The 23,393-nt window shown below is 40.3% G+C and overlaps 1 protein-coding gene across 2 annotated transcripts in view; it reads left to right on the top strand.

Annotated features, from left to right (window-relative positions):
• Window positions 1–23,393, top strand: part of CEP112 (centrosomal protein 112) — a 135,941-nt gene that overhangs the window by 79,734 nt on the left and 32,814 nt on the right. For both annotated transcript variants that reach the window (XM_065735410.1, XM_065735409.1), the window contains exons 20-22: window positions 2,989–3,219; window positions 15,949–16,011; window positions 19,235–19,357. In XM_065735410.1, the coding sequence (XP_065591482.1) occupies window positions 2,989–3,219; window positions 15,949–16,011; window positions 19,235–19,357 (417 nt within the window). The remainder of the gene's footprint in view (window positions 1–2,988; window positions 3,220–15,948; window positions 16,012–19,234; window positions 19,358–23,393) is intronic.

Below are 23,393 nucleotides of genomic sequence, written 5' to 3'. Positions count from 1 at the left end.
TCATCAAAGTGAGATTTGTTTTTACTGCAGACTTCCTTTCCCTTGCTGGACTGATCTCCTTTCAAAAATAATCCACTCTCCAATAACAAATGTTGTGTATACCTCATCCATCTCAGTCACATCGAGCCAGTGTAACAAGGCACAAAGAAACAACTCTCCCTTTCAGTGGGAACTGCTGGTGGTTTCACACAGTGCACTGCTCAGTCAGTGCACCAGTTTTAATGTTCTTCCAGGTGAGAAAATGCTGAGCATGTGTTGGCTCATGGAGGCAAAAAGTGCAGGTTAGTGATTCAAGCTGTTGTGATCCACTTGAAAAGTGCAGGAATCTTCAGAAGTGATGCACTATTTCAGCAGCCTGAGTACACTCAACAGTGAGGAGCAAAAACGGTTCTTGTGACTTCGTCTGATGGGGGAAGCTGCTGAACCAACTCCTTCATCACTATGGATCCAACGCTCTGCGCTGTGAGACCTCATCTGGGGCACTGCATTCAAAGGGGAGTTCTCAGCACAGGAGACACATGAACCTCTAGGAATGTGTCTGGAAGAAGGCCACAAAATGCTCCCAGGGTTGAAACGCCTCTCCTGCGAGGACAGGCTGAGAGAGCCAGGACTGTGCAGCTCCAGGGAGACCTGAGAGCATCTCAGGGTGGGTCTGTAAGGAGGAAGGGGGACAGACTCTATAGCAGGATCTGTGTGATAGGACAAGGGGAAGTGGTTTCAGATTATAAGAGGGGAGATTGAGATTGGACATAGGGACCGTTCTTTGGTTCCATAATATATCTTCTTTTAATTGGAGTGTACTCATTCAGTCTATTTCTCTTCTCTGCAGCATGTAACTGAAGCTGAGTTTCAGACTTCAGCAGCAGATTTTAATTTGAACTTTTTGCCGGCTTTATATTTTCTTATGCAATTTACTTTTTGAAATTAAGAGCACATGTTTTCCTTCCAAATAACACACAGTACATTTATTGGCATTTTAAATAGGCCAAAGTGAGTGAGCAACCTTCCTTTTTTCTTTCAAGTCTATTTTTTCCCTACAGGCAAATTGCTGTGGGCTTCTGACCCACCCTTTTTATGACACCATTTCAGCACAGATATTCTTAGTTAGAGTTCTAAGATATTCCTTTGAAACAGGATGAGAAATCACCATCTCAGCTAGCAGTTCTTCAGCTATAGAACTCTTACATGTGCATGTGTACATATACACAAGTGTGCCATAAAAATTCATCTGAAATCTCTATCTGTCATACAAATGACTAAATATTTGTATTTTTGTTCCACTTGGGATATCCCATAAACTAGTGGTTTCTTTCTATTTGTTTTCCTTTATGTTGATGAAGTCACTGTACAGAATGCTTTCATGTTTGAGGTGTGCCACTGTGGCAGGGCCATCCTTCAGTGTTCTTTATAGAAGCACACAAATCCATTTAATTTCATTTACTCATACCTTGACATCTGAAATAGAGGCTTTAACACTGAGCCCTAAGTGGCAGCAAGCAGCAGTAAGATTTTGGAACTATTAGAGATTGTGAAATCTTTATTTCTGATGTGTAAGCCTTATGTTGAAGAATAATTTGCTTTGTTGGACAGTTGAAGACGTGTATTTCTCACAGTAGCTCTCGTACCCAAGGTATTGTCTGCACCACGCAACAGATTGGTAGGTGCTGTTCATAAGCACAGATCTGAGCATCTAGAAAAAGAATTTAATAAACAATATTGAGAGTATATATTCCAATCTCAGGTATGAGAAGTGATATTTTATAATCAAATCTTTTGTTGGTTTATTTCCTCCCCCACAGAATTACTAAAGAAAACCAAACCAAAACAGCAACAACAACAAAAGCCTCACAGTTTTTCTGAAGTTTCATATTTCATGGATTTTCCATTGCAAGTTATGTCATCTTATGTTGTGGGTTTTTTTCTGCTAATACTAATTTGCCTGCATTTAAGTCTAGTGATACTTTATTAAACCTGGCTTGTGGAATAGCAGAGTGATGGAAAGTTTGGGATTCATTTCCTTTAGCAGTTTTAAGATATCCATGTCACAGAAAGTTGTTTTACGTCGCAAGTTGTTCGGGTGTGAGCTACTTCTGCCAGTGACTTTGTTTATGGGAAAGAAATCTGGCTGTGAGAACCAGACTTATTTTAACGTAATTGACAAGAACTGTGTCTGTGATCCCCAGTGTAAGCTTTTCCCAGTCACTTTGGGGAGATTAGATGTCTCTTAACATCATCTTACTAGCAGTGAAGTTGCTCCAAAAGGACTCCCGTAATCATATTAGTTTCGCTGCCATCACCCCGTCGTCAGATTCTTTCTTCTTTCTTAATAGAACCAAATCTGCTTTTGCCATCTATTAGGTCCAACATTAATGCTGTTTTGCATATTAATTACTGTTACTTTACCTTTAACATTCAGCAGTTCCCCAGTTTTGAATGTGGAAGCTTGGCACCATCTCTTCTTCCATGAGGCAGTAGAAAATGCCACGTTGTGCTATTTAATTCCCTGTTGTCTTTATGTAAGAATTATTGAGTATAGAATGGAGTGAATAACTCAGGAGTTCACTCATTCTCTATCCTGGCTTCTCGTGTGATATATGAATGATTTTTTCCTTGTGTTCTAAGTGGGCTTTGGCATCTTATTCTAAATATTTAGGCAAATTTCTTAGGAATCTTCTGAGTGATGTAATATCACTAAGTTTCTCTTACAGAAAAGCAAATTTAAGGGAGACCTTTTAAAACAAGACAAAGATGGGGAATAATCTGTCAGCAAGAGTTAATTGTTACTGTTCCAGGCAGGACTTCAATGGGAATGGCTATTAAAAATGCCATATGCTACATTTGTCACTTTAGAGCATACCATCCTATAAAATTGTAGCTACCATCCTCATCAGTGTCACACTTCTTCCCTTAAGTAAAGGCACTCACTCAAACGTTTTGTTACAGTCTTGGGATATAATGCTTCTCTGAAAGAATTCTTCTCTGTTTCAGGTTATCTGTGATCTGGAGAACCAAATCCACAAGCTGAGGGAAGAGCTCGTTCAGATGGAAACTCAGCAGAAGCAGCAGCTTATGGAGCTGAGCCTTCAGTGGGAGGAAGAGAGGCAGAGGGCAGCGCGAGATCACAAGGCTGTGGTCAGTCAGCTGAAAGGGGAGACCCAAAAGACGGTGCAGGCCCTGAAAAATGTGCATGCTGCAAAGACAGAGGAGACCTTGGACAAGGTAAGGAAATAATCTAAGGCTGCTTCTTGTGGCACAGCAAGTGGAGAGCAGCCTCAGAAGTCAGATAACCACAGGTGTACTAATGTAAAAATGCATAGGGGTCACTTGAGTTGAAAAAGAACAAGGCAGCGTGCTGTAGATCTGCTGTCAGGTGCCACAGTCACTGGGTGAGTACGGGAAGTTGGTGATTCTGTAGTGAAAGCCTTCTGTCTGAAGATGCTGTGGCAGCGATCACACTGTGGCTGTTATTCACCTTCTGGCTGCTCTGTGAGCAGCATGGCCACGACCTTTGAACTCCACATGGCTCCCAAGGGAAAACCCAGCTGAGGACTAGGCTGGTCACTTTGACTTTATTGGACTAGAGAGTGCAGAAAGGGCAGTTCTGTCTAACCATGCTTTTTCTCCCTCCAAATGCCTCATCCCTGGATGTGCTCAAGGCTAGGATGGATGGGGCTCCGGCCAGCATCCTGGGGTGGGTGGCAACCATGGGGATTGGATCTGGGTGGGCTCTAAGGTCCCTTCCTCCTTGAGTCATTCTATGAAAATGAGGGAAGTCCATGCTAAAATTGCAAGGAGATAAGGTCTTGTTGCTAACAATGTTGGGTCTACTTTTGTCTGTGTGCATCAGATGAGCAAGTGCTGTATGAAAGCGTTGAGAGTAGAAATTAATGTTTCAGCTTCATCAAGGCCTCCATTCTTGTTCTGATCGAAGGGGTCACTGCATATCAGCACATCGATGCTGCACTCACAGCTGGCGTCCTCACAAACCCTCCTTTACCAGCTTCTGAACTTAAGTATTTCACCACTTGAGGGATGAAACTAAAACACATCAGTTTAATTTCAAAGACTGAACTGAAAAAGCCTTATATTGGTGGTAGACTGAGGGGGTATGTGTAAGCAGATAGTTGTTGAAATGTCTTTAACATTCGTTAATGTAATGAGTGATACGTTTTACTGCCCACTGATGTACAGTGGCACAAATTAACAATCTGCATCTACTGCCTGAATGGCCTTTGTGAAAGTGACATTTCATTTACCTGCGTCAGGTTCTTGGTCTGTAATTTCAAACAGCACTGGGAGGATTATGTTGGAAATCAGCCAGCCTGAAGCCATTAAAATGGCTGTGATCAACAATTCAGAATCTTTTCTGAATGTAAGGAAAGCCCCGCTTGGCATAATTATTTAAAGCCAAGGTCACAGAAAGTATTTAAACCTTTGAAATTCATCATTAAAGGATTAATTTTAACTCAGGAAGACATTGTCATTTTTGCTTAAAAATGGAATTTGAATCTCAATTCTTTTCTTTCTTTGATCTTTTTTTTACATGTGTAGTATAGCAAAAGAAAAGTTAACTTCTTTACATCCTCAAATTAAAGTTACAAATAATCCTTCATAGGGAAAATATCTTTAATAGTCTTGAATTGTCATTTCTGTCAGAAATATATATTTTTTGAATTTCTTGGATTTTTTTCCTATTTTTCTGAATAAAACTGCTAATTTTAAGCTTTATTAACTGCTAATAATTTAACCTACTTTTCTCTCTCTCTCTCTCTTTTTTTTTACCTCTAATCAGAAGAGCACATGTTGAGTAAAGAATAAGGGGAAAAAATCAGTTAGAAAGTCTTTCATAGACATGAAAAAATACCTCACATTGCCTTCATATCTCCCTCTAGTGTTCTTCACTTCTGTCTTCAAAATGTAGAGCTGTAGAAATTGGCCACTAAGTCCAAAAGTCAGAGTAGCTTAAAGGGCTCACTCCATTTAAAGGTCAAAAGTAACAATTTCAGCTAGCTTAGCTTCAACTCTTGTGCCTATTAAAACCCTTAGAATTTTAGATGGTGATTTTATCTGCGGGCGGAAAAAGAAAAAAGCACCTTAATTGCATCGTGAATCTTGAAACTCGTTTTTAAAGCAAGCAAATCTCATTCCCCTGAAATGTAGGACAGACGGGAGAAAATGTTGTTCCCCGAACTTAACTCTTTTTGCCAAGTCTTTAAAGATTGTTTAAAAATCCAAGAGGAAGCTGGATTTCACTGTTTAGGCTTTGAAATAGTCATATGAATGCCCAGATTTCTGAAGGTCAGTTCATTCTCATGTGAAGGAGCTCGTTGCTCGGTGGTCTGTTTTGTGAGTAATACTGATTCCTGTGAATGAATTTGAGTATGAAATTGTGGAGAGTTGTTAAGAAAAACAACAAAAAAAAAAACCAACCTGGCTAAAGCTTGAGTGGCAAAAGAGTACAAGTTGACATAGGATTCCTATGGCATTGCCCTCCCCATAGCCCTGCTGGGGGATGGGACAGAGGAGAGTAGGGAGAAGAGTTTGGAGAGCCAACTTTCATTGCAGGCACACTGGGCACTTAAATATCTGTTGGTATTTGTAGGCAGCTTTTCCATGTTTATGTAAGCAGTGTTCTTTACTGGGACCTTTGAAGTTGAGATTTTAAGCAACAGGAAAGATGGGATATTGCTTATTTTAATATTGTGATTAATTTTGGTGGTGATTATGGCATATGATGCTGGAAAGTTACCCAGTAAAAGTAGTATAGTCATGTTTTCGAACCTGTGATTCCAAAACCAAATATTTTTTGACAGTTATTCCATCTCCCCATCAGTGGGGAATGATAAGTGAGAAAAATATTTAACAGATTTCCAAATGACGCTGTGTAACCCACACCATAGGAAAAATAAATACATTCATTGTTGTGGAAGCAGTTATAAAGGGAACATGGCCATAGCTTTCCAGGGACCCCCTCTGTGGCAGGCAGAATTTTCACTTCTTTGCACAAAAGTGAGCTACTGCTGACAGAACAATGGATGTTGTGAGTGGTGTTGAACCTGATTTGGACAAATCATGGCACTCCTGAAGTTCCTCCGTGCTGATTACCACCCCATGAGCAAATTGACCTCTGGAGAAGGTGGCGAAGGCTCTGCCTCAATGGGAATTGGAGGAGCTGGGGCTCAAAGCACAGGGCACAGCCCCACACCTTGTCTCTTTTCATTACAAGTGCTGTCAACCTTGGGAAGACATAGGAGCTGTGCTCCTGGGCTGCATGTGCCCTTCTTGCTCAAACACGGGTCGAAAGGGCTCAGGGCCAGGCTCTGGGGAAAGGGCACAGACTCTTCCACCACAACACTTACATTCCTGGAGAGCATCTGCCCAAGACTCAAGTGTTGGAGAAGCCCTGAGAACCCCTGGAGAAGCCCTTGTTGGCTGAATGTACTATGGAGCACTTCCACATGTGCAATTTCACACTTCTGTCAAACCGAACATTGCCCTTGTGCTTTTGTTCATTTGAGTGTGACCACGTGAAGTCTCCCATGTTCATTTTGTCTCTGCCTCCTTCCCTTTGGTGTAAGCAGTACAGCTGAGGGTATGGATATTCACAGGTCTGATGGGTATTTTTCATTGTCCCTCTGTCTCTTTCTCTCAAAGGGCTGTGGTGTTGTTTCCTGCAGAAGGGGGGAACAGAGCAGGAACTCCCTCCGTTGATCTGTCCTCATTTTGTAAGCAGGGCAATGGCAACAGGGCTGTGCTGCTGCAGGGCAGTGTGGCACTGCCCTCAGCCTGGCTAGGTTGGATGCTGTGGCCCAGACCCATGTAGTCACTGTATAGCTCACCCTGTGAGATGTAACGTGGCTCTTGTGTTAGAACACAGAACCTTTCCATCAGATGTGGATAATGAGGAATAATGTCCTTAATGTCCTGATAAGCTGCACTGGACATAAGTGAGACAGAAACTCGAGATGATAGCATGGAGAACTGGAAGCTACTTATCATGTTCTTAGGACTTCAGTGCTTTCATAATATCTGTTATCTGTCTCTAACATAAAATTTACTTGGCAGCTTCTCCAAATTATTGCTTGTATATTAGCTAAGGAATCTTAAGTACCCCTTCAGAGGAACACTTGCATTCAATCATAGTGATTTTGATTTGCTTTTAAAGCCGTTAACATATAGATTTAATTTGTTTGAATGTCATTATATCAAGTTGATTATAGCATTTTCAGATATGGTGGCATTTATTTATTTTTTTATTTGAAGTCATACCTCATTACGATGAAATGAAACAAATTATTTAAGAAAAAAATGTATTTAAAAGACAGAACTACTGCACTGAGGCTCCGGTAATGACTAATTTCAGCAGCAAGGAGTCAGGTGTGTTAGAGGTTGCATCAGCAGCACTTACAGCACCAGCACTGATCAGCCAGGTGGAACAGACCCTACAAAGCCTATGAGCATTGTCAGGTTTGCCAGAAATTACTGGAAGAAAGAGACAAACTACATTTCTAAGTGTGTGCAGATGTGAAGCTTGGCTAACACAACTGTTTGTAACATTCGTCTGTGGTATTTTCTTGGCAAAGCAAAGGAGCATTCAGAAAGCATGACCCTAGCAGATCAGTAGACATGCTAACAATGCTCAAAGGAAGCAACCTTGGAGCACTGAAAATATCTCATAAAAAAGCTCTCGGAGCAGAGTACATGAGTAAATTGGAGTGGGAGAAAAAGGCTTTTTTTTTCCCTCTAAATAATTTTCAACATTTAGCTTTTTACTGATGTTTTTTCTATAGTTAAATAGAGACTTTTTTGACTCATCCTGTTAAACCTTTATGTGGGTTCCAGGAACATCTGATTCTTTTCCAGTGCAGCTTTTCTTGTGGAGAAGTAATTTACATTTTTGTCTATTGACTAAAAAAAGGAAAGTCCAACATTGAGTTACTTGGCTGCAATTCTTCTGTTACGATACTTCTGTGAGTTTTACAGAGATAGGACCCCAAGAAAGCATGCAGCCTGGCCAGAGCTGTGCAGATCACTCTGGTAGTTTTTAATGGTGTAGCAGTTACCTGTGCTCTGAGATTTGTGTTACTTTAAATAAAACCTGACAGTTACCGTGTGTTCTGGTCTATATATGTTATAATCCACCTGCATCTGGTGCATTTAGCCTCTTCATGAGGCTAAAATGCGTGAGAAATCTGAAGGTGAAAATTTGAAAGGTTAAATATTTAGAAGAAAATATATAAATATACCCTCCATAAGTGGGTACATAAGTGGGTCCTGGATGTAACAGTGGGCACGCTTGCATACTGTGTACACAGGAATACCTTTAATTCACGGTATCTGTGTTGGCACTACTGTCAGCACTCATGCAGGTCATGTTGGACTGCTCAGCCCTGGCAAATAAATAGAAGATGAAGGGAAATAATATGACATCCGTGCCATCTTCAAAGAGATTACAAAGATCATCTAAGACACGTTCCATTAGAAGTATTGAGTTTCCCCCAAGAGGTTACTCCTGCTCATAAAATATAAGCACTGCATGCTTTCCATTAACTTACATTGTTTAATACAAGCTCTGTAGCTGCTGTTCTTCTCTGCCAACTATACGTTTCATTAACTACCAAAAATGGTTCCCTTTGTATCTAAGACCTTATGGGAGCTGGACATCTCTGCAGCAGTTCTGTGGGTTCCTGCTTAGACTTTTTTGCACGATGGAGATTTCGATCTGAGTGACACCTTTCACTTCATGTATTTCACGTTTTTTAAGTCTAATTGAATCATTAGCTCATTCTTCTTATTTTCACAATTCTATGCTTTTTCTATGTCAAGTTAAAAAAATAAAATGTTCTTATTATTTTTGTATTTATTTTAACTGTTATTCCTCAAATGTATCACTTTAACTTTCAGTTGCCTATTCTTTAGTATAGTAGCTGACTGAAACCTATGACTACTTTCTGTTGCTTTTTTTTTTTTTTTTTGCTCTTTTTAAAATATCTTTGCCAATTCACTCTTAAATTATTTTGTTTTGTTGAATGAATGCCATCTGGTCTGGGTGCCTAGACATGGCAGTCAACGCAAGCCAAAGCAAATGTTACCCCATGAAATATGTCTGCTTAGGTCAGCACCTACATCAAACTTAGTCATTATAGCTTTATTTTGGAAGAAGGGTTCCATTATTAGGACCAAAATAACATAAAATATCACCATTGCATATTTAAATTCTGGTTCAATTTGAAGATGTTGTTTATGTTTATTTGCTCTTTCTTCACACGTCTGCAGCAGAGCAATACTGCAAGTGGCCTTTTTGTTTTGTTGATTATTATTTTTTTTTTTCCTTTTTGTAGAGAAAGAAGTATTTAGAAAATAGAGAAGGGGTAGAAACACTGCTATTAGTCCTTCAGAGTCTTTAACGTAAATAAATAGGAGTGCTCCAGAATGACTTGCTTACAGCTGTAGAACGTGTCATGGAGTAATACCCACCTTCATTAAGTGGGTGAGAAAGAATTCTAATTGTTTTGAAGTTCTTGTGATCAGTCTGCATACGCTTCATTGTAACGTGATACTAAAGTGCCTCAATTATGATTTGTATATTTTGGTGCCAGAAGGTTTTTTTCTTATGCTAAATTATTAAGTTCTGTCAGCTGCTGGGCTGCCATATAGAGATACAGTAAATCACATTATATTTTGTCATGGATTACACAGAGCAATAAATTTGGGAACAGAGATCAAAGTAGTTTCACAATCACATCTGAGTGTAGGAGGGGTGTTTAACTTGTAGAAAATCTGATTTAGGTGAAACTGTTGCAGTTCTTGTGTGAATTTGAAATGAATTTGGGTGTCTGGTTGAAAATGAATAAGGTACAAATCCCCAGGAGTTCTCCTGTATTTAGTTCACAGGAGTGAATTCTGACCTACAGCTGCAGGACGAAGAACAGATAAATAATTAAACATTGGGCTCGTTAAGTGCCTCACAGTGTCTTATTTATGCTTTTAATTGCCTTTATGATTGAGCAATTCCCTTTTTAATTGGGACTCTTCTGGACTTGGGCACACTTAGTCATTGCTACAGTAATGCTTCCTGGCTCCATGAAGTTGTAGTATTCTTTTTGGGAAGCTTTGTTGTATTTAAAACAACGAAAAGTGACCCCATGTAATCTTGCTCATGAACACTGATTGCTTCAGATCACAGATGTGTTAGGGGATTTTACATTACTTTGAATATTTGTCTTTCCAGCAGTGGAATCTTGACTTCTGTTGGGCTGTCACCTAATCTTGTCACTCGGTTATACCAAGTCTATCCTTTGGTTACCAGTTTTCCTTCCATTTATTACACCAGATTTTCTCTCAGAATGATACTTAGGAAACCTTATCTTTTTATAAATTGCTTGTTTTTGCAAAAACAAGCTGAAGAAATAAAAGCCACATTCTTACTCTGTAGTTCTTTCAGGAGCCTTCTTGTCTCTCCATGATAAAAGTCACGGGACACAAACTTAGCTGATACCAAACAATAAAGTGCATGAGCCTCAAAAATCTCTGAAATTTGATGGGATTTTGTATTATAGAGCTTGAAACCAAGTCAGCTCCTGGGTCATCTTGGTGCTCTTGCCCTACAAGTTATGGAAGAAGCATTAGCTTTGAATTGAACCATCAAAGACAGACATTTAGCAGTTAAATGGCTCAAATGAAAGCACTGGAAAGAAGAGTATTCCCAAGGCACAAACTGCCCAAGAAGTTTTTCAGTAGGCCACCATTAACCACAGAATTGCAATACATTGCAGAAAGGCAATTCTCCATACACGTAGAGGGTCAAATCCATTTCTATTCATTCTTTCCTTTTTTTTTTTTTGAAATGAAAAGTTCTTAGCACATGAATAAGAGTGCAGTTGGGCTTTTTCTTTTTTTCTCTTAAGAAGCATGTTTAAAAAAAAAAAAAAAGAAAAAGATTTAAAAAGATTTATAGACCTACACAAGTGGAACGTAAAATAGAAAATTAATAGGATTTGTGGGACAGATTGGGATTTCTATCATTCATTTTGAAAACCCTTGAAGTCATTTTGTACTTGACTAATTCTGTTAGCATCACTTTGAATATTGAACTACTTTTAATAGTCTTTTTGGGGGCTCACATTACATATTTCAACTGGTGTTCTGTTTTTGCTGTTACACAGAGATTCAGCTTTCCATTTGTTATCTGAATGGTGGAGAGAACGCTAGAAAGAGAAAGGGTTTGGACAAGGGAGGCCATCCACTGTCATTAGTAGAGGCACATAAGGAATATAGAAGTTTCAGATTTCGAGGGTGAACTCTTTATGTGCAATCAGATGAATTTAGAAGGTGATCTGCTGATCTCTGAAGTTCAAGCAGACAGTGTGCACTGTTTTAACATAATTTGCTGCATTATTAAGGTGATTTCCTTTTGACATCTAATTACACAATCTTGAATTTTGGTATAAAGCATGATGCTGTCAAACTAAAACAGAAATACTCCAGAACGTGGAGTTGTGCACTGCTGGTTTGCTGGTTGGTGTTTTTTGTTGTTGTTGGGTTTTTTTGGTTTTTTTTTAAGGTAAATGGGCCCCATTTACATTAGTTCTTTGATGTTAAATTCTTTGCTGCACATCAGAGAACAGTTGCTTCTTCCCTGAAGCAAATTTGCTTTCTTCTTCTTCCCCCCACCCTTTGATTTTTCTTTTTTTCCTCCAGTTTCCTTACTTTTCTATCTAACTAATTATGGAGGATCAGGTTATGTGTGGCCATCATTTAGCCTAGTTGCAGGCTTTCTGAGAAATGATTATTCCATAGCTAGTACCCTGAAGAGATTCTTTAACTCCTCTTCTCTGATAGTGACTGTGGGTGAACCTAACAAGAGCTATCTTTGTGAGATTGTTATTGGTTTGTATTGCTGAGATTGAAATCAGATTGAGACGATATGGAATCCATCACAAGACTGTGATGGATGAACAGGATGTCACTGCACATCCTCAACTGTTACAGATCTGCCTGTGCTTGGGTTGTAGGACTGAGGGTATCAATTTTGTAGCATAGTAGAAATCCTATTTGTAACTTTTCATCCAAAAATGCCATTTTGGAGCTGAAAGATTTGCACAGATTTGTACCACTCTAAAAATAAGAATCATATATAAACAGCTAGGTTGTTGATAACTGCTCAAGACATCTTAGATGTCAACAGAATGTGTTGTCCTTATGCATGCTCACCTTGCAGTGCTGTGGGAGCCGTTTCTGTGCACCTCCCTGTCTGACTTCAGCAGAAGCTGTAGTGTGCTGTGATAATGGCCTGGTTCCATCAAGTGAAACTGCATCTAAAAGCCTCCTCCTACACATCTTACACCCTAAAATCTGACGTGACACTCTGCCTAGGCCATGCCATGCTATGTGTTTGGGTACAGTGGCATCACGGTAGAACCTTTGCTACTTTATTCTTAGTAACGTGGCTCTGTCTTATGAAAGGGAAAAATGAAAATCAGATGGTGTCCAAACAGCACCCATTAGTTCAGATACCACGTCTGTATTTCTAGTGCTCTTTTTAATGGGTATGTGAAATGTTTGGTTGAAGTCGGTGCAGTTGTGCTCAGCAACTACAAAAGGATGCTTTAAGGCTTCTTATAGAATTATGGTTGGTTTTTAAAACCAATAATCTGTAACCAGGACATAATCTTTTTTATGCAAAAGTCCTCACTCTGTAATATAAAATAACTGCATGTAAAATTGTCATAATCAGATAATTTTAGCTGAAATGTGTATTAACTGTGTGAAACTAAGCAGAAGTTAATTTTTGAATTGCTGGGATTCCTCTAAGGCTCATCCAATTTAAACCTTTTTATTATAAAAATGGATATTACAATTGATATTTCTGACAAGCTTTTGCCAAGCATGAATTTCAGCAGCTACCTCTCACACACGGAAAACTAGTTTAAGACCATTAACTATATTTGCAGTGCTGCCCATTGCTATAAAAAGAGTTAGACTTTAATGAATACTGGCTGACCCTCCAAGTGTTCACCTTCCAGTTGGATTCTTATTCATTATGTTTCTGAAATAGCATATAACCTGAAAGTGAGGGAATGCCCTTAAGGTAGTACAGAGGCAGCGTGTGCTTTGTGCAATGCACGAGACAGGCAGCCTGGGAGAAAAGAAGCCCGGGAAACTGCTGCTTGTGTACACTGTGCCATTTTTAACCTTCTCATTTGCAGAGATGAATGTAATATAAATCCTCAGCTATGCATATTTACTTGGTTCTAAGTCTTTCCTGTCAGAAGAAGTAAGTGAAAAGCCCTTTACTTTCTGTGCAGCAGTGCTACATGTGCCCAGAAGTGTAGGTTTATGCTTTGCCAGGCTGCAAAGCAACAGCTGGTAGTCCAGAAGTGTGTTAAATGGGGTTTAGTTGCAGGTTTGAAAAAGGGAAACGTTCTGTATTTCTGCAGTAAGAGAACACAATGGAAAAGAGTGTTTGTGAGCATTGCCATGAATGAGGTCTGTTCAGCTGACCACTGGGATACAAACTGTATTAGCTGCCTTCTGCAGAGCATTGCAGTGCCATCCGTGCAGTTTGAGATGGTGCATAAGTTGCACGGTATTATGGATCTGGGGAGAAAAGCTCCAGTTAGCAATGGCTGTAGGGGCTGGGTGACCAGTTTTTGACAGCTAGGGCTCATCTAAATGCACATTTGCTGTATCCTGGGGAGTTTTGCTACCTCTGGAAATCAAGCCCCTCTAATAAGGATGCAAAAGTGCAAGAGTGTGTTGTTGGCTTGGAGACAGCTTATCAGTATTTTGCAGATTGGAATTTATTGAAGCTATTGCAAAATAAAAGGTTGTAATTGCATTTAGATGAACTTGTAGGATGTACTTTGTCTTCATATAGGAAGAGAACACTGAAATTCAGCATCTCTTTTGGATCCCCTCTGTCATGTCTGTCTCAGGTTGTCCTGGCTCTGTGCAGTGTGAACAAAGGAGTTCTGCTTTGTTTCTGAAAGTTATATGTTTGTTTTCGTTCTTAATTGGGATTTCTTCAGGAGGTTTTCGAGCTGCTTCTGTGAAAGAGGAAGACTTTTACCCCAGGCATGCTGAGAGAGGGCAGCAGCAAAGTGATCTGTGCAGTGCCTTGCTGGCTGGTGGCTCTGCCTTTCTGAGAGTAGCAGAAATTTAATCTAGTACTGACATTCATTTTCTTACTTTTTTCCTAAACTGGCACATTCAGTCATTTTACACTTTACCAACAGTGCACATCATAGTCTGGATGACGGTACAGTGGAAGGAGCCTGAGCACAAAGAGAAGTGTATCACAGAGCTGACACAGCTCCTCCTGTGTTACTGCTCTCCTTACCATGCACCCCTCTGAATGCCCAGGCAGTGCTTGTGGCTCACTTTCCATGGCAGATGTAAAAAAGGTGGATTTAGTATGTCTGATGCTCCAGAATTCTTATGTATATTGTTTTAAACCAATATGTAGCACCATTATCTCTTTTTAGAACAACAACAAAAAAAGTGTTCTTGAAATACTAACAAGGTTAATCAAAATCAATTATTTAGTATACTTTTTTTTAGTCTGTTTTTTAGCACTGACTAACACATGAAATATGGAGTCCTCCATATGTTTCATAATCTCAGTATTTGAAGGGATTCGAGACCTTAAATTACAGCATTGTGTAAACTCAAAGATTATGTTTAACTGGCTGTAATATACTTACACTAAGCTGCACCACAGAGCTGCGTGATGCCGAGGATCTGAGCCTTGTCATTCTCTCCTGTAGTACTTCCCAAACACTGTCTGCAGTTTTAAGCCCATGCATTTACAGTCCACTAAAATTGCTATCACTTTTTATTTGGCTGAAAGGCCTTGTGCTTGCAGGACCCAAGTTTATCTTTGCAGCTGGACCAACACACACAGAGCTCAGAGGCTTTGGGGCCCTTTGGTGGCTGTGGTCCCCAACCCATGGGGCTGGTGCACAAAACAGAGATCAAAGATTGGAGCACGAGGTCACATTGATCTTTGAAAACTTAATCAGCTTAAATTTGCCTCAGAACTCCGCTTCATAATATAAGGAAATGTTTTCCTTAGGCACCTCTCCTCAGATTGTAGAGCCAAGAGCACGAGAGCACTGAGGAGTTCATTGAATGGCAGCGATGTGATACTGGTGTCAGAATGGCACAGTGGGACCTTAGAAGTGACATAGGAATCAGAGTTGTGTCCTGAAATTAAACTGAAAATATGTTTTAATTATAATTATCTAATTATTATGGAAAATAAGGTATCTGAGGGAAACCCTTACGAGCTGTTTTCCCCCAGATGAAAGGAAGCGTATCATTTCTGGGCATCACTATGCCTTGTTTTCAGTGGGTTTTATTCTTTATCATTGAGATGTGAAAGAAAAGCCAGGAGCAGGAAGGGGCTGTGGCCTGGGGAGCCCACTTGGCTCCTCTGCCCCTCGGGCTGGCGTGCAGTTGATCACAGCCTGTAACAAAGAAGGGGTGTGGGAGTGGGCAAAATGAAGCTGCGACATTGGGCTGCCCCATGAAGCCATGCTCTTGGTGTTGTACCCCTCTACAGACTGTGTCTGGAGCTTGGGACTTTTTCCTTCCCTTTCTCCTTCCCTTTCATGTTGAATCACCCTGATAAAACGGTGGCTGTGTTCCTTCCTCTCCTTGCCACATGAACGCGCACTCCTCTCCCTCTTTCTCTCTTTTTTCTTAATCCTCAGAACTCTTTATGTTTTTCTAATAATTGGCAGCAGAGGTACAGTTTCTCCCCTCTTTCAAGCGATGAATAGTTGGCCCCAGATCAAAGGCGAGCCCTCGCGGTTTGCTGGCTGCCGCAGAAGGGCGTGGGGCTGGCGTGGGTCCCAGCTCGGTGATGGGCACGGTGGCTCAGTGCCTGGGGGGGCCACTGGCTCGCCCCAGCTCATCGGGTGCCTCTGTGTGTGTGTGTTTCAGGCCAACAGCCGACTGAAGCAGATGGGGAAGGAGTACAGCCAGAAGCTGGCCGAGTCTTCGCAGGTAGGTGACGAGAAGACAGGAAGTTCCCATGAGTTCATTTGAGTTGGAGAACGGATGAAAAGTGTAATTACTTCTGCTCTTAAGTGTAGGTCTTTATGATCAAGTGAAGCTGTAACCGTTTCCCAAATCAAACATGCAAAGTCTCCCTTACAGATTTTGACCTTAGGAGAAAGACAGAACATCCAACTGAAAAGATGGTGGTGGTTGGATTTTTTATTTATTCATTTATTTTTGAGTTTTCTTCTTTTCGATTTGCTGAGGATTCCCAGAGGACTGAGCCCTCCATCTGGGAAATGCAGCAGCACAGCCCACAGAGCCCTGAGCCCTGCAGGCACCGGAGCTGTGTCTCATGTCATCAGGTGGGCTTTGCCCACACAGCCCATGGCAGAGCTGCAGTTCCAGATGGGCGTTCTGCTTGTGGGTGCTGCTCCTACCCAATTTTTACACTAAGTGCAGTGAGGTACTGGCACAGGTTGCCCGGAGAGGCGGTGGATGCCCCATCCCTTGAGGCACTCAGGTCAGGCTGGATGGGCTCTGAGCACTGATGGAGCTGTGGGTGTCCCTGTTCATGGCAGGGCAGTTGGACCAGATGGCCTTCCAACTCAAACAATTCTACAAATCCATGAATCTAATTCAGCATTTTTGCCCAAAATAACATTTGGGAGAATGCAGTATCCCGAAAGCAAACTGTTTTTGCCATGAATGTTTTTATTCTTTAGCATAGTAACATAGAAGGTGAAAATGTGTGCTGAATTTGCATACACGCTTAAAAAAGCTAAGACAGGATGATTTCTAAATACTTCAGCTTTCAGTTTGATTGACAGGTAGTACTGAACTGTGAAAGATGATGGAGATGCAACCAGAAGTTAATCTTTTAATAATAAGAAAATTACCACGAGGATTTACGTGGAGGTGTCATTCTTCTCATTCCTCCCAACCTCAGCACAGTGCCGCCTTGTTACTTTCAAAGGTGTTTTCAGCAGTAGCAATAGTAATCTACTACTCTATAAAAATCAATAAAAGCACCATAAAGAAGAGTTTAGAACCCTCCAAACCAGACAGAGGAGATCAGTGTCACAATGAGAAGACACTACAAACTCTGAAGTTTGCAAAACACTTTGTTTCTTCAAGCTCTTGATTTGCACTCTCCAGCTACCTTTGATAACGCTTTAGAAAGATTAACACTTGAAATCATGGGCTTGAATAGCAGAAAATTTGTGAAACCCAAAAAGTAACATCATGTGTGTCAGACCATAAGGAAGAGATCCTTCTCGTTGCTAACTCTATTTTACCTTCTGTTTGTCATTTTTATACCACTGTCAGCTTCTCTGTGCCAGACATACTGTTGGAACAAAAGTGGGTCTTGGTCCATTTGTTAAAGGCAGAGGGACTAATTCAAGCATATCTCAATTTTTAAACAAGGGGTGAGAGAAACAGCTTTAATTGTTTCAGTGGGAACACCTATGTAGCACAGTGCAAAGCAATAAATATCTAGTCTAAATGTCATAATAAATTTTGTCAGACTGAAATTTATTGGCCTGTAGAGTAGTCTCAAAGTGGAAAAACTTGAAGACGTGTTTTTTTTTTTTTTTTAAGGTAGGCATTGCTGTAGCTAACACACTGTTCTCTTTATTGGGGAGAGATGTACCCAGCAACCAGACCTGGCATTCCTCTGTGCTTTCTGAGGCAGACACAACACATACATCATATGTCAGGGCTATTTGGCACAATAAGGGAGTTTTACCCTAATGTCTGAATTTCTTTACTTTTGTGGGTTTGAATCAAATCCCTAAAGTTTCTTGAACATAGCCTTTTTCTAGCTCAGTATTAATAATAGGTCAATTGCAACTTTTCTTGTGGTCACATTGCTGACAACATTCGTCTAATCTTTTGCTCTGTGGCCTCTGGGAGCATTCCCTTTTAACACCCACAGAGAGGAGATATTTCAAGAAATTTCCTCTGAAGTTTATGCAATGTAAACAGATTTTTTCTCTGAAAAGTACTGCACAAAGCAGATCTTTCTCCATCAATTCGTGCTAAAATTCCCTAGCATGTGTTTCAGGATTCCTATGGTAGTCCAGCATCTTAACCCAGTGAAAACTGAAAATTTCACTTCTGTTATATCAATGTGTTATTTATTTTTTTTCCAAGTGTCAAAACAAAATATTCGGCAAATAAAATAGGCTTTCATGCCTACAAGAGTTTATTTTTAATCTTAATAGTTGATGTGATCCATCACTTTCTCCCACTTTTCTGGCTGTTATGCACGCAGCCAAATTCTATCATGTAAATGATGATCAAAACTGCAAAACAGAATTAGGCAGAATTCTGCCTAAAGAGGGTGAAGGGTTTCAGTATCCAGGTAATCCCTAAGCTTTGTCCCACTGATCTCACTAAGAGCAAATAACATTTCTTTTGAATGGTATATTATCCTTTTTTAATACATGCTATTAAGAAAGAAATCTGGAATCATTGAATCCTTGGAGTTGGAAGGGACCTTTAAAGGCCATCTAGTCCTGCTCTCCTGCAATGAACAGGGACATCCGCAGCTCCATCATGTTGCCCAGAGCCTGTCCACCCTGGCCTGGAAAGTTTCCAGGGATGAGGCTTCCACCACAAGTCTGGGCAACCTGTGCCAGTGCCTCTCCATCCTCACTGTAAAAGCCTTTTTCCATATATCTGGCCTAAATCTGGGAAATATCCATATACATTTTACTGCAAGGTCCTGGGTGTTCAATCAGGCCCCGCCGTGTTGCCAGGCAGTGTGTGTTCCTTTCAGCAGCTCTCAAGGGCCACCATGAAGTTCAGCATTTCAGCCCAACAGGTGGATGTGGGCATTATGGAGCTGGAAGGTATCTCTGTAGGAAACAAACACAGTTATCATTCCATAAATTTGCAATCCTCATTTCAGGGCACTGGAATACTGGAAGCATCCTGTATTTTGAAGATCACAGATGTGCTTTGTTCTCATGAGTAAATATTTTGGAATGTCGTAGTGGAAAACTCTTCCAAATACTTTGTGTTCAGTGATTTTTGTTATTTGTAGCCTCACTATCTCCCTTCTCTCTGTATGATATTTCCTGCTTGACAGTGTGCAGTATGTTAATTGAGAATATTTGGTTTGTGCAGCAGTTTGCCAATGCCATGCTTTTACCAAGCATAAAAACATGCAAAGTATGTGCCTGTTACTGAAGAAAGATTTAGCATGCTGTTTTCTTTTTAGATCATAGCTGAACTTCAGGCAACCATTTCCTCTCTGACAGAAGAGAACAGCCGGCTCCCGGAAGTTTTACAACAGCTTGAAGATAAGAACCAGCAGCTGATTGCAAATAACAGAACAATCAAGGTAATCTGGAGATTTCAGTCACTGATGCCACTTGCTGGGTTGGTGTAATTAGCTGTCCTGTTCTGCAGTGGGCAGATGAACACAGGTATCATTCCTGCTCTCACAGCACTCACTAATTCTGTTTGGTGGACTTCGGCTTTGATGTGTGGGGTGACTCAGACTCTGCTTCTAGCTGATCATGTTCCTGCATCAGAAGTTGGGCTTTGGCAAGTCTAACCCATCCACTTCAGTCAAATGCTTGAAGCTTTGCTTTTCTCTTTCTTCTAATGTTAACTCAGGCATTGTAATGCATTTTCAGCACCTTCTTATGGTGCATCACGCCAACTTCCATTTCATTTTCATAAGGCAATGGCAGCATTGGTGGTTAAGGATGCAACGAAGGAAGGAATCTGCTTAGTTCTACTGGAAGCTATATGCAAACTCTCTGCTAACTGTGAGGGGAATCAAATCTATTATTATTATTAATATGTCTCCTTATTTTGTTTTGCATCACTTGTGTTCTCTGTCACTTTATGAGCTTCTTTAAAAGAAGCATTAAGGGACTGCTGGTGTGAGTGTCCAGGCTGTGTTCTTTTTCCTTTTCCCATGCATCACTTAATGATACTTTTCTCCCAAGGAAACGTGTGCCCTAATATGTGTGTGGATATTGAGGAGCAGAATTTTCTTTCTGACCATTTTTTAGCCTCTTCTGTCAATTTTATCTGAGTTGAACAAGTGGAGGTGGGTTTTATTTTCTTTGGGATCTGCAAGTAGAATGTTGTTATTTTGAAGTACAGTTGGGATTATACCATTTAGGAAAATGCATTATTAGTTCTCCAGCATTCCAGTGGCCAACTGGATGTACAAAAGTGCTGTGACAGTGGAGCACCCTTCCACACAGTCATGAATAGGCTGGGACTCACCAGTTGTCATGCATTCTACCTTCTGAAGTTATAGATTTGCCAGCTTCATATTACCTTGTGCATGTGCTACTACTGGATTTATAGATTCACTAAAATTACATTTAATGGAAGCAATTCATCTGTTAGTGACAGTAGCTTCTGAACACTAATAGTTACGGTTCCTATGAAATCCTTCTCCATGTAAATGTGTTTTCAGTCATTACAGACTTAGACATCATGACTCAAAATGTAATTAAATACTTACAAACCAAAGGGGAATTCAGCACAGTGTTTGTGAGCAGTGTCCTGGTGAATTTTTAGCCCTGGTGCTGTGTTTTCTACATCATGGGGAAGAAATTGCAGGAGATGTTATACTTGGAGATCTGGAACTTTTGTTTAGTATCACTAAGGTTGTACTTGAAAACAGGTCTTCCTTTGTAACCTCTGATTTATTGGAAATGAACTGAAAGCCAGATATCTGAGCAGAAAATTCTTAGCAAGATGAACTGCTGCATATACTTCTACAAGAGTAAAGAGATGTTTTTAATATTCAGTCACTTTGTATTTTTAAGAACCACACATACTTTCTAGACAAGCATATGCAGAAATACTTTGCTTTTTATTAGCCTGGGGCAAAAAAAAAAATGTTCCTGGTGAAGTGGAATCCTAGATGTACTGGGGATAGGGAAAGGCATCTATCCCAGGGTAAGCTGAAGACCATGAGAGCTGATTGAAGAAACATTCTAAAGACAAAACAATTCGTAATACGTTATAAACCTTAGAGAAGACTTAATATAAGCTATTGAAAAGACTAACATTGAAAAACAGGCAATTGCTAAATAGAAGGTTGATTTAAACTAACATTGAGGAACAGATTACAATATCCTTTATATGGTATTAGGTGACTTCCTGTAAGACCTTCCACTTATTATTCTTTTCAAAGAGAGAAATGTATTTTTACAGAAACCAACTGGCTCTGAGAGAAGTTCCACGTTTAGTCAGTAAAGTGATATCCAGATGTGGATGCCATAGTACATGATTTTGATGTTAATGCAAATTCCTGACTCTTTTCTAGTTTTCTAAGTCCTTATTATTTCATGATTGTATCCGTCTCCTCAGCCTTGATTTTTTTAATAGTATCTAAAGCATTAGCAAAAAAGAATGAAAGAAACTTAAGAACATTTTGCTTCTTTTGACAACCTAAAAACCCAATCTGAGCAACCCTTTTAGTCTTCAGATGGCCTCAATTTGGGTCAGTTTGAGACATGCTTAAAAGTACTTGGCATTCTGTATTGCACTGTGATTTGTCTGGCCTAGGGCAAGCCAAGCTTCATGCTGTCAGAGTCATAGAATCAGGGTAAAAGCTTGGCTGGTGAACTTCCTTTCTTGTGGCTTAGGAGGTATCCACTTCAGATACCACCGAATTGCAACATCCAGCAGTGAACATCCAAGCTGCAGTGATCTGACACAGTGCTGAGCAATGAGGTGACTGCTATTGCTGCCTCCTTCTGCTGGTGAATGTGAGCCTGCTGGGATTACAACAGGGCTGGCATAGGGGGTGGCCCCAGGAGCACAACTCCGTGCTCTGCAGGTCTTGGCTTTGAACCTCACAGGACGTGCACTCCTTGGAGCACAGCACAAGGGCACTGCAGTGGGCCTGGCATGGGGCAAAGCCAGCAAATCTCACCTGGTCTCAGTGCCATGCTGCTCCCCTAATGTGCTTACACTTCAAAGATTAGGAACCATTGATTTAGACTGTAGGATTAGTCGAGAGCACAATTATATTAATGCCCTGCAGATGGCTGGAAAAGCTTCTTAAGTTGCAGTGTCTGTTAACCTATTTGTGATGCTTTATGCTGAGATTTTGGAAGGTTTTGGATGCTGAACTGTTGAGAATGTCTATGCAGGAGCTCTGCTGGTGATGTAAGTGCTGTGCAAACTTATTGAAGCTAAATTTAAACTAGCTGTCTTGCATCCTGATAGCAATCTAGCCACAGCAGCCCGGAGCTCAGCACTGTCAAATGGTCAGAACATTTACCTAACTGTTTAAATACTTCTGGCAGTGGTTACTGCCTGGATTCAGCTCTAGCATTAAGCTGACTGCATTGTAGAGGGACCCTGAGGTGATTTATGAAACCCTAGTCTTTTTTTTTTCTTCTTCTTTTTTGGTGAAATTCTTTGGTATTCTGGGATTGAAAGTGCTGCAGAGCTGCAAAAAGGTCAGAATGTTTCAATGCAGAAGTAGATGGCCAAGTGGGGACTCCACATCAAAAAGCAGATTGTGGAAAGAGATGGATGATGGAGAGCACGCAGCGACAAACCCACAACAGAAAAGGAAGAGAATGATGCTTTTTTGCCAGAAGAACCACATTTGTTATTTGGCTCTTATTACTGATGCTAGGATTCTGTTATATCCCCTGAATTAACACCAAAATTTCATTAGCAAAACATGTTTAGAAGATGATATATTTCAACACTTTGTGTGTCGGCCAAATCATAATCAGATTAATTCCATTAATAAATAGAACTTAAAAGATTTCTAGGGAAGAATGCCATACAGTAATGTTCCTCTTCATGTGAAAAAGTTTGAAACAGTTGTTTTTCTTCGTTATGTATTAAGATGTTGAGAGGGAAAAAAAAATCAAATGTGTGATTTATAGCTGTAACAGCACACAGTTTTCTCAAACTTCTGGTTTTAACTTGTCCAGGCTCATGTGGGCATTGAGCACTCTCATTGGCATCGTGTATGTGTCAGGTGCTGCCCTATCTTGGAGCAAGAAATTAATTTCCTCTGTGCAAACATTAGGCTGAGGCTTTATCAACACAGTGACATTTCTCAATGCAACTATCAGAAAATGCTCTGCTGTCCGTGTGTGAGGTACCCTGCTTGGTAATCCCCCTTCCCTTTCACCTTTGGTTCCAGCTAAAAGTAAAGCAAATAATGTTAAGCCTTGGGCTGTTTAAAGCATTCAGAACATTTCTTCAAGGGCACCTGATATCTTTGTTTCCGAAAAGTAGTTGTCAAAATATACTGGTGGTGTTTACAAACCTCTCTAAAACACAATATGTCTGAGAAACAGTGTTTTTAAAAACGTTGTGAATAAACAGCTTTTACTTATGTTTTATTATCAGCCATGTTTATTAGCAAATTCCTC

The sequence above is a fragment of the Cyrtonyx montezumae genome, unplaced genomic scaffold (assembly GCF_038088225.1).
Source record: "Cyrtonyx montezumae isolate F1298 unplaced genomic scaffold, pur_monq_1.0 scaffold_19, whole genome shotgun sequence".
In the NCBI taxonomy this organism is placed as follows: Eukaryota; Metazoa; Chordata; class Aves; order Galliformes; family Odontophoridae; genus Cyrtonyx; species Cyrtonyx montezumae.
Note: the sequence above shows the minus strand (reverse complement) of the source record. Positions and strands in the feature narration are given on the sequence as shown.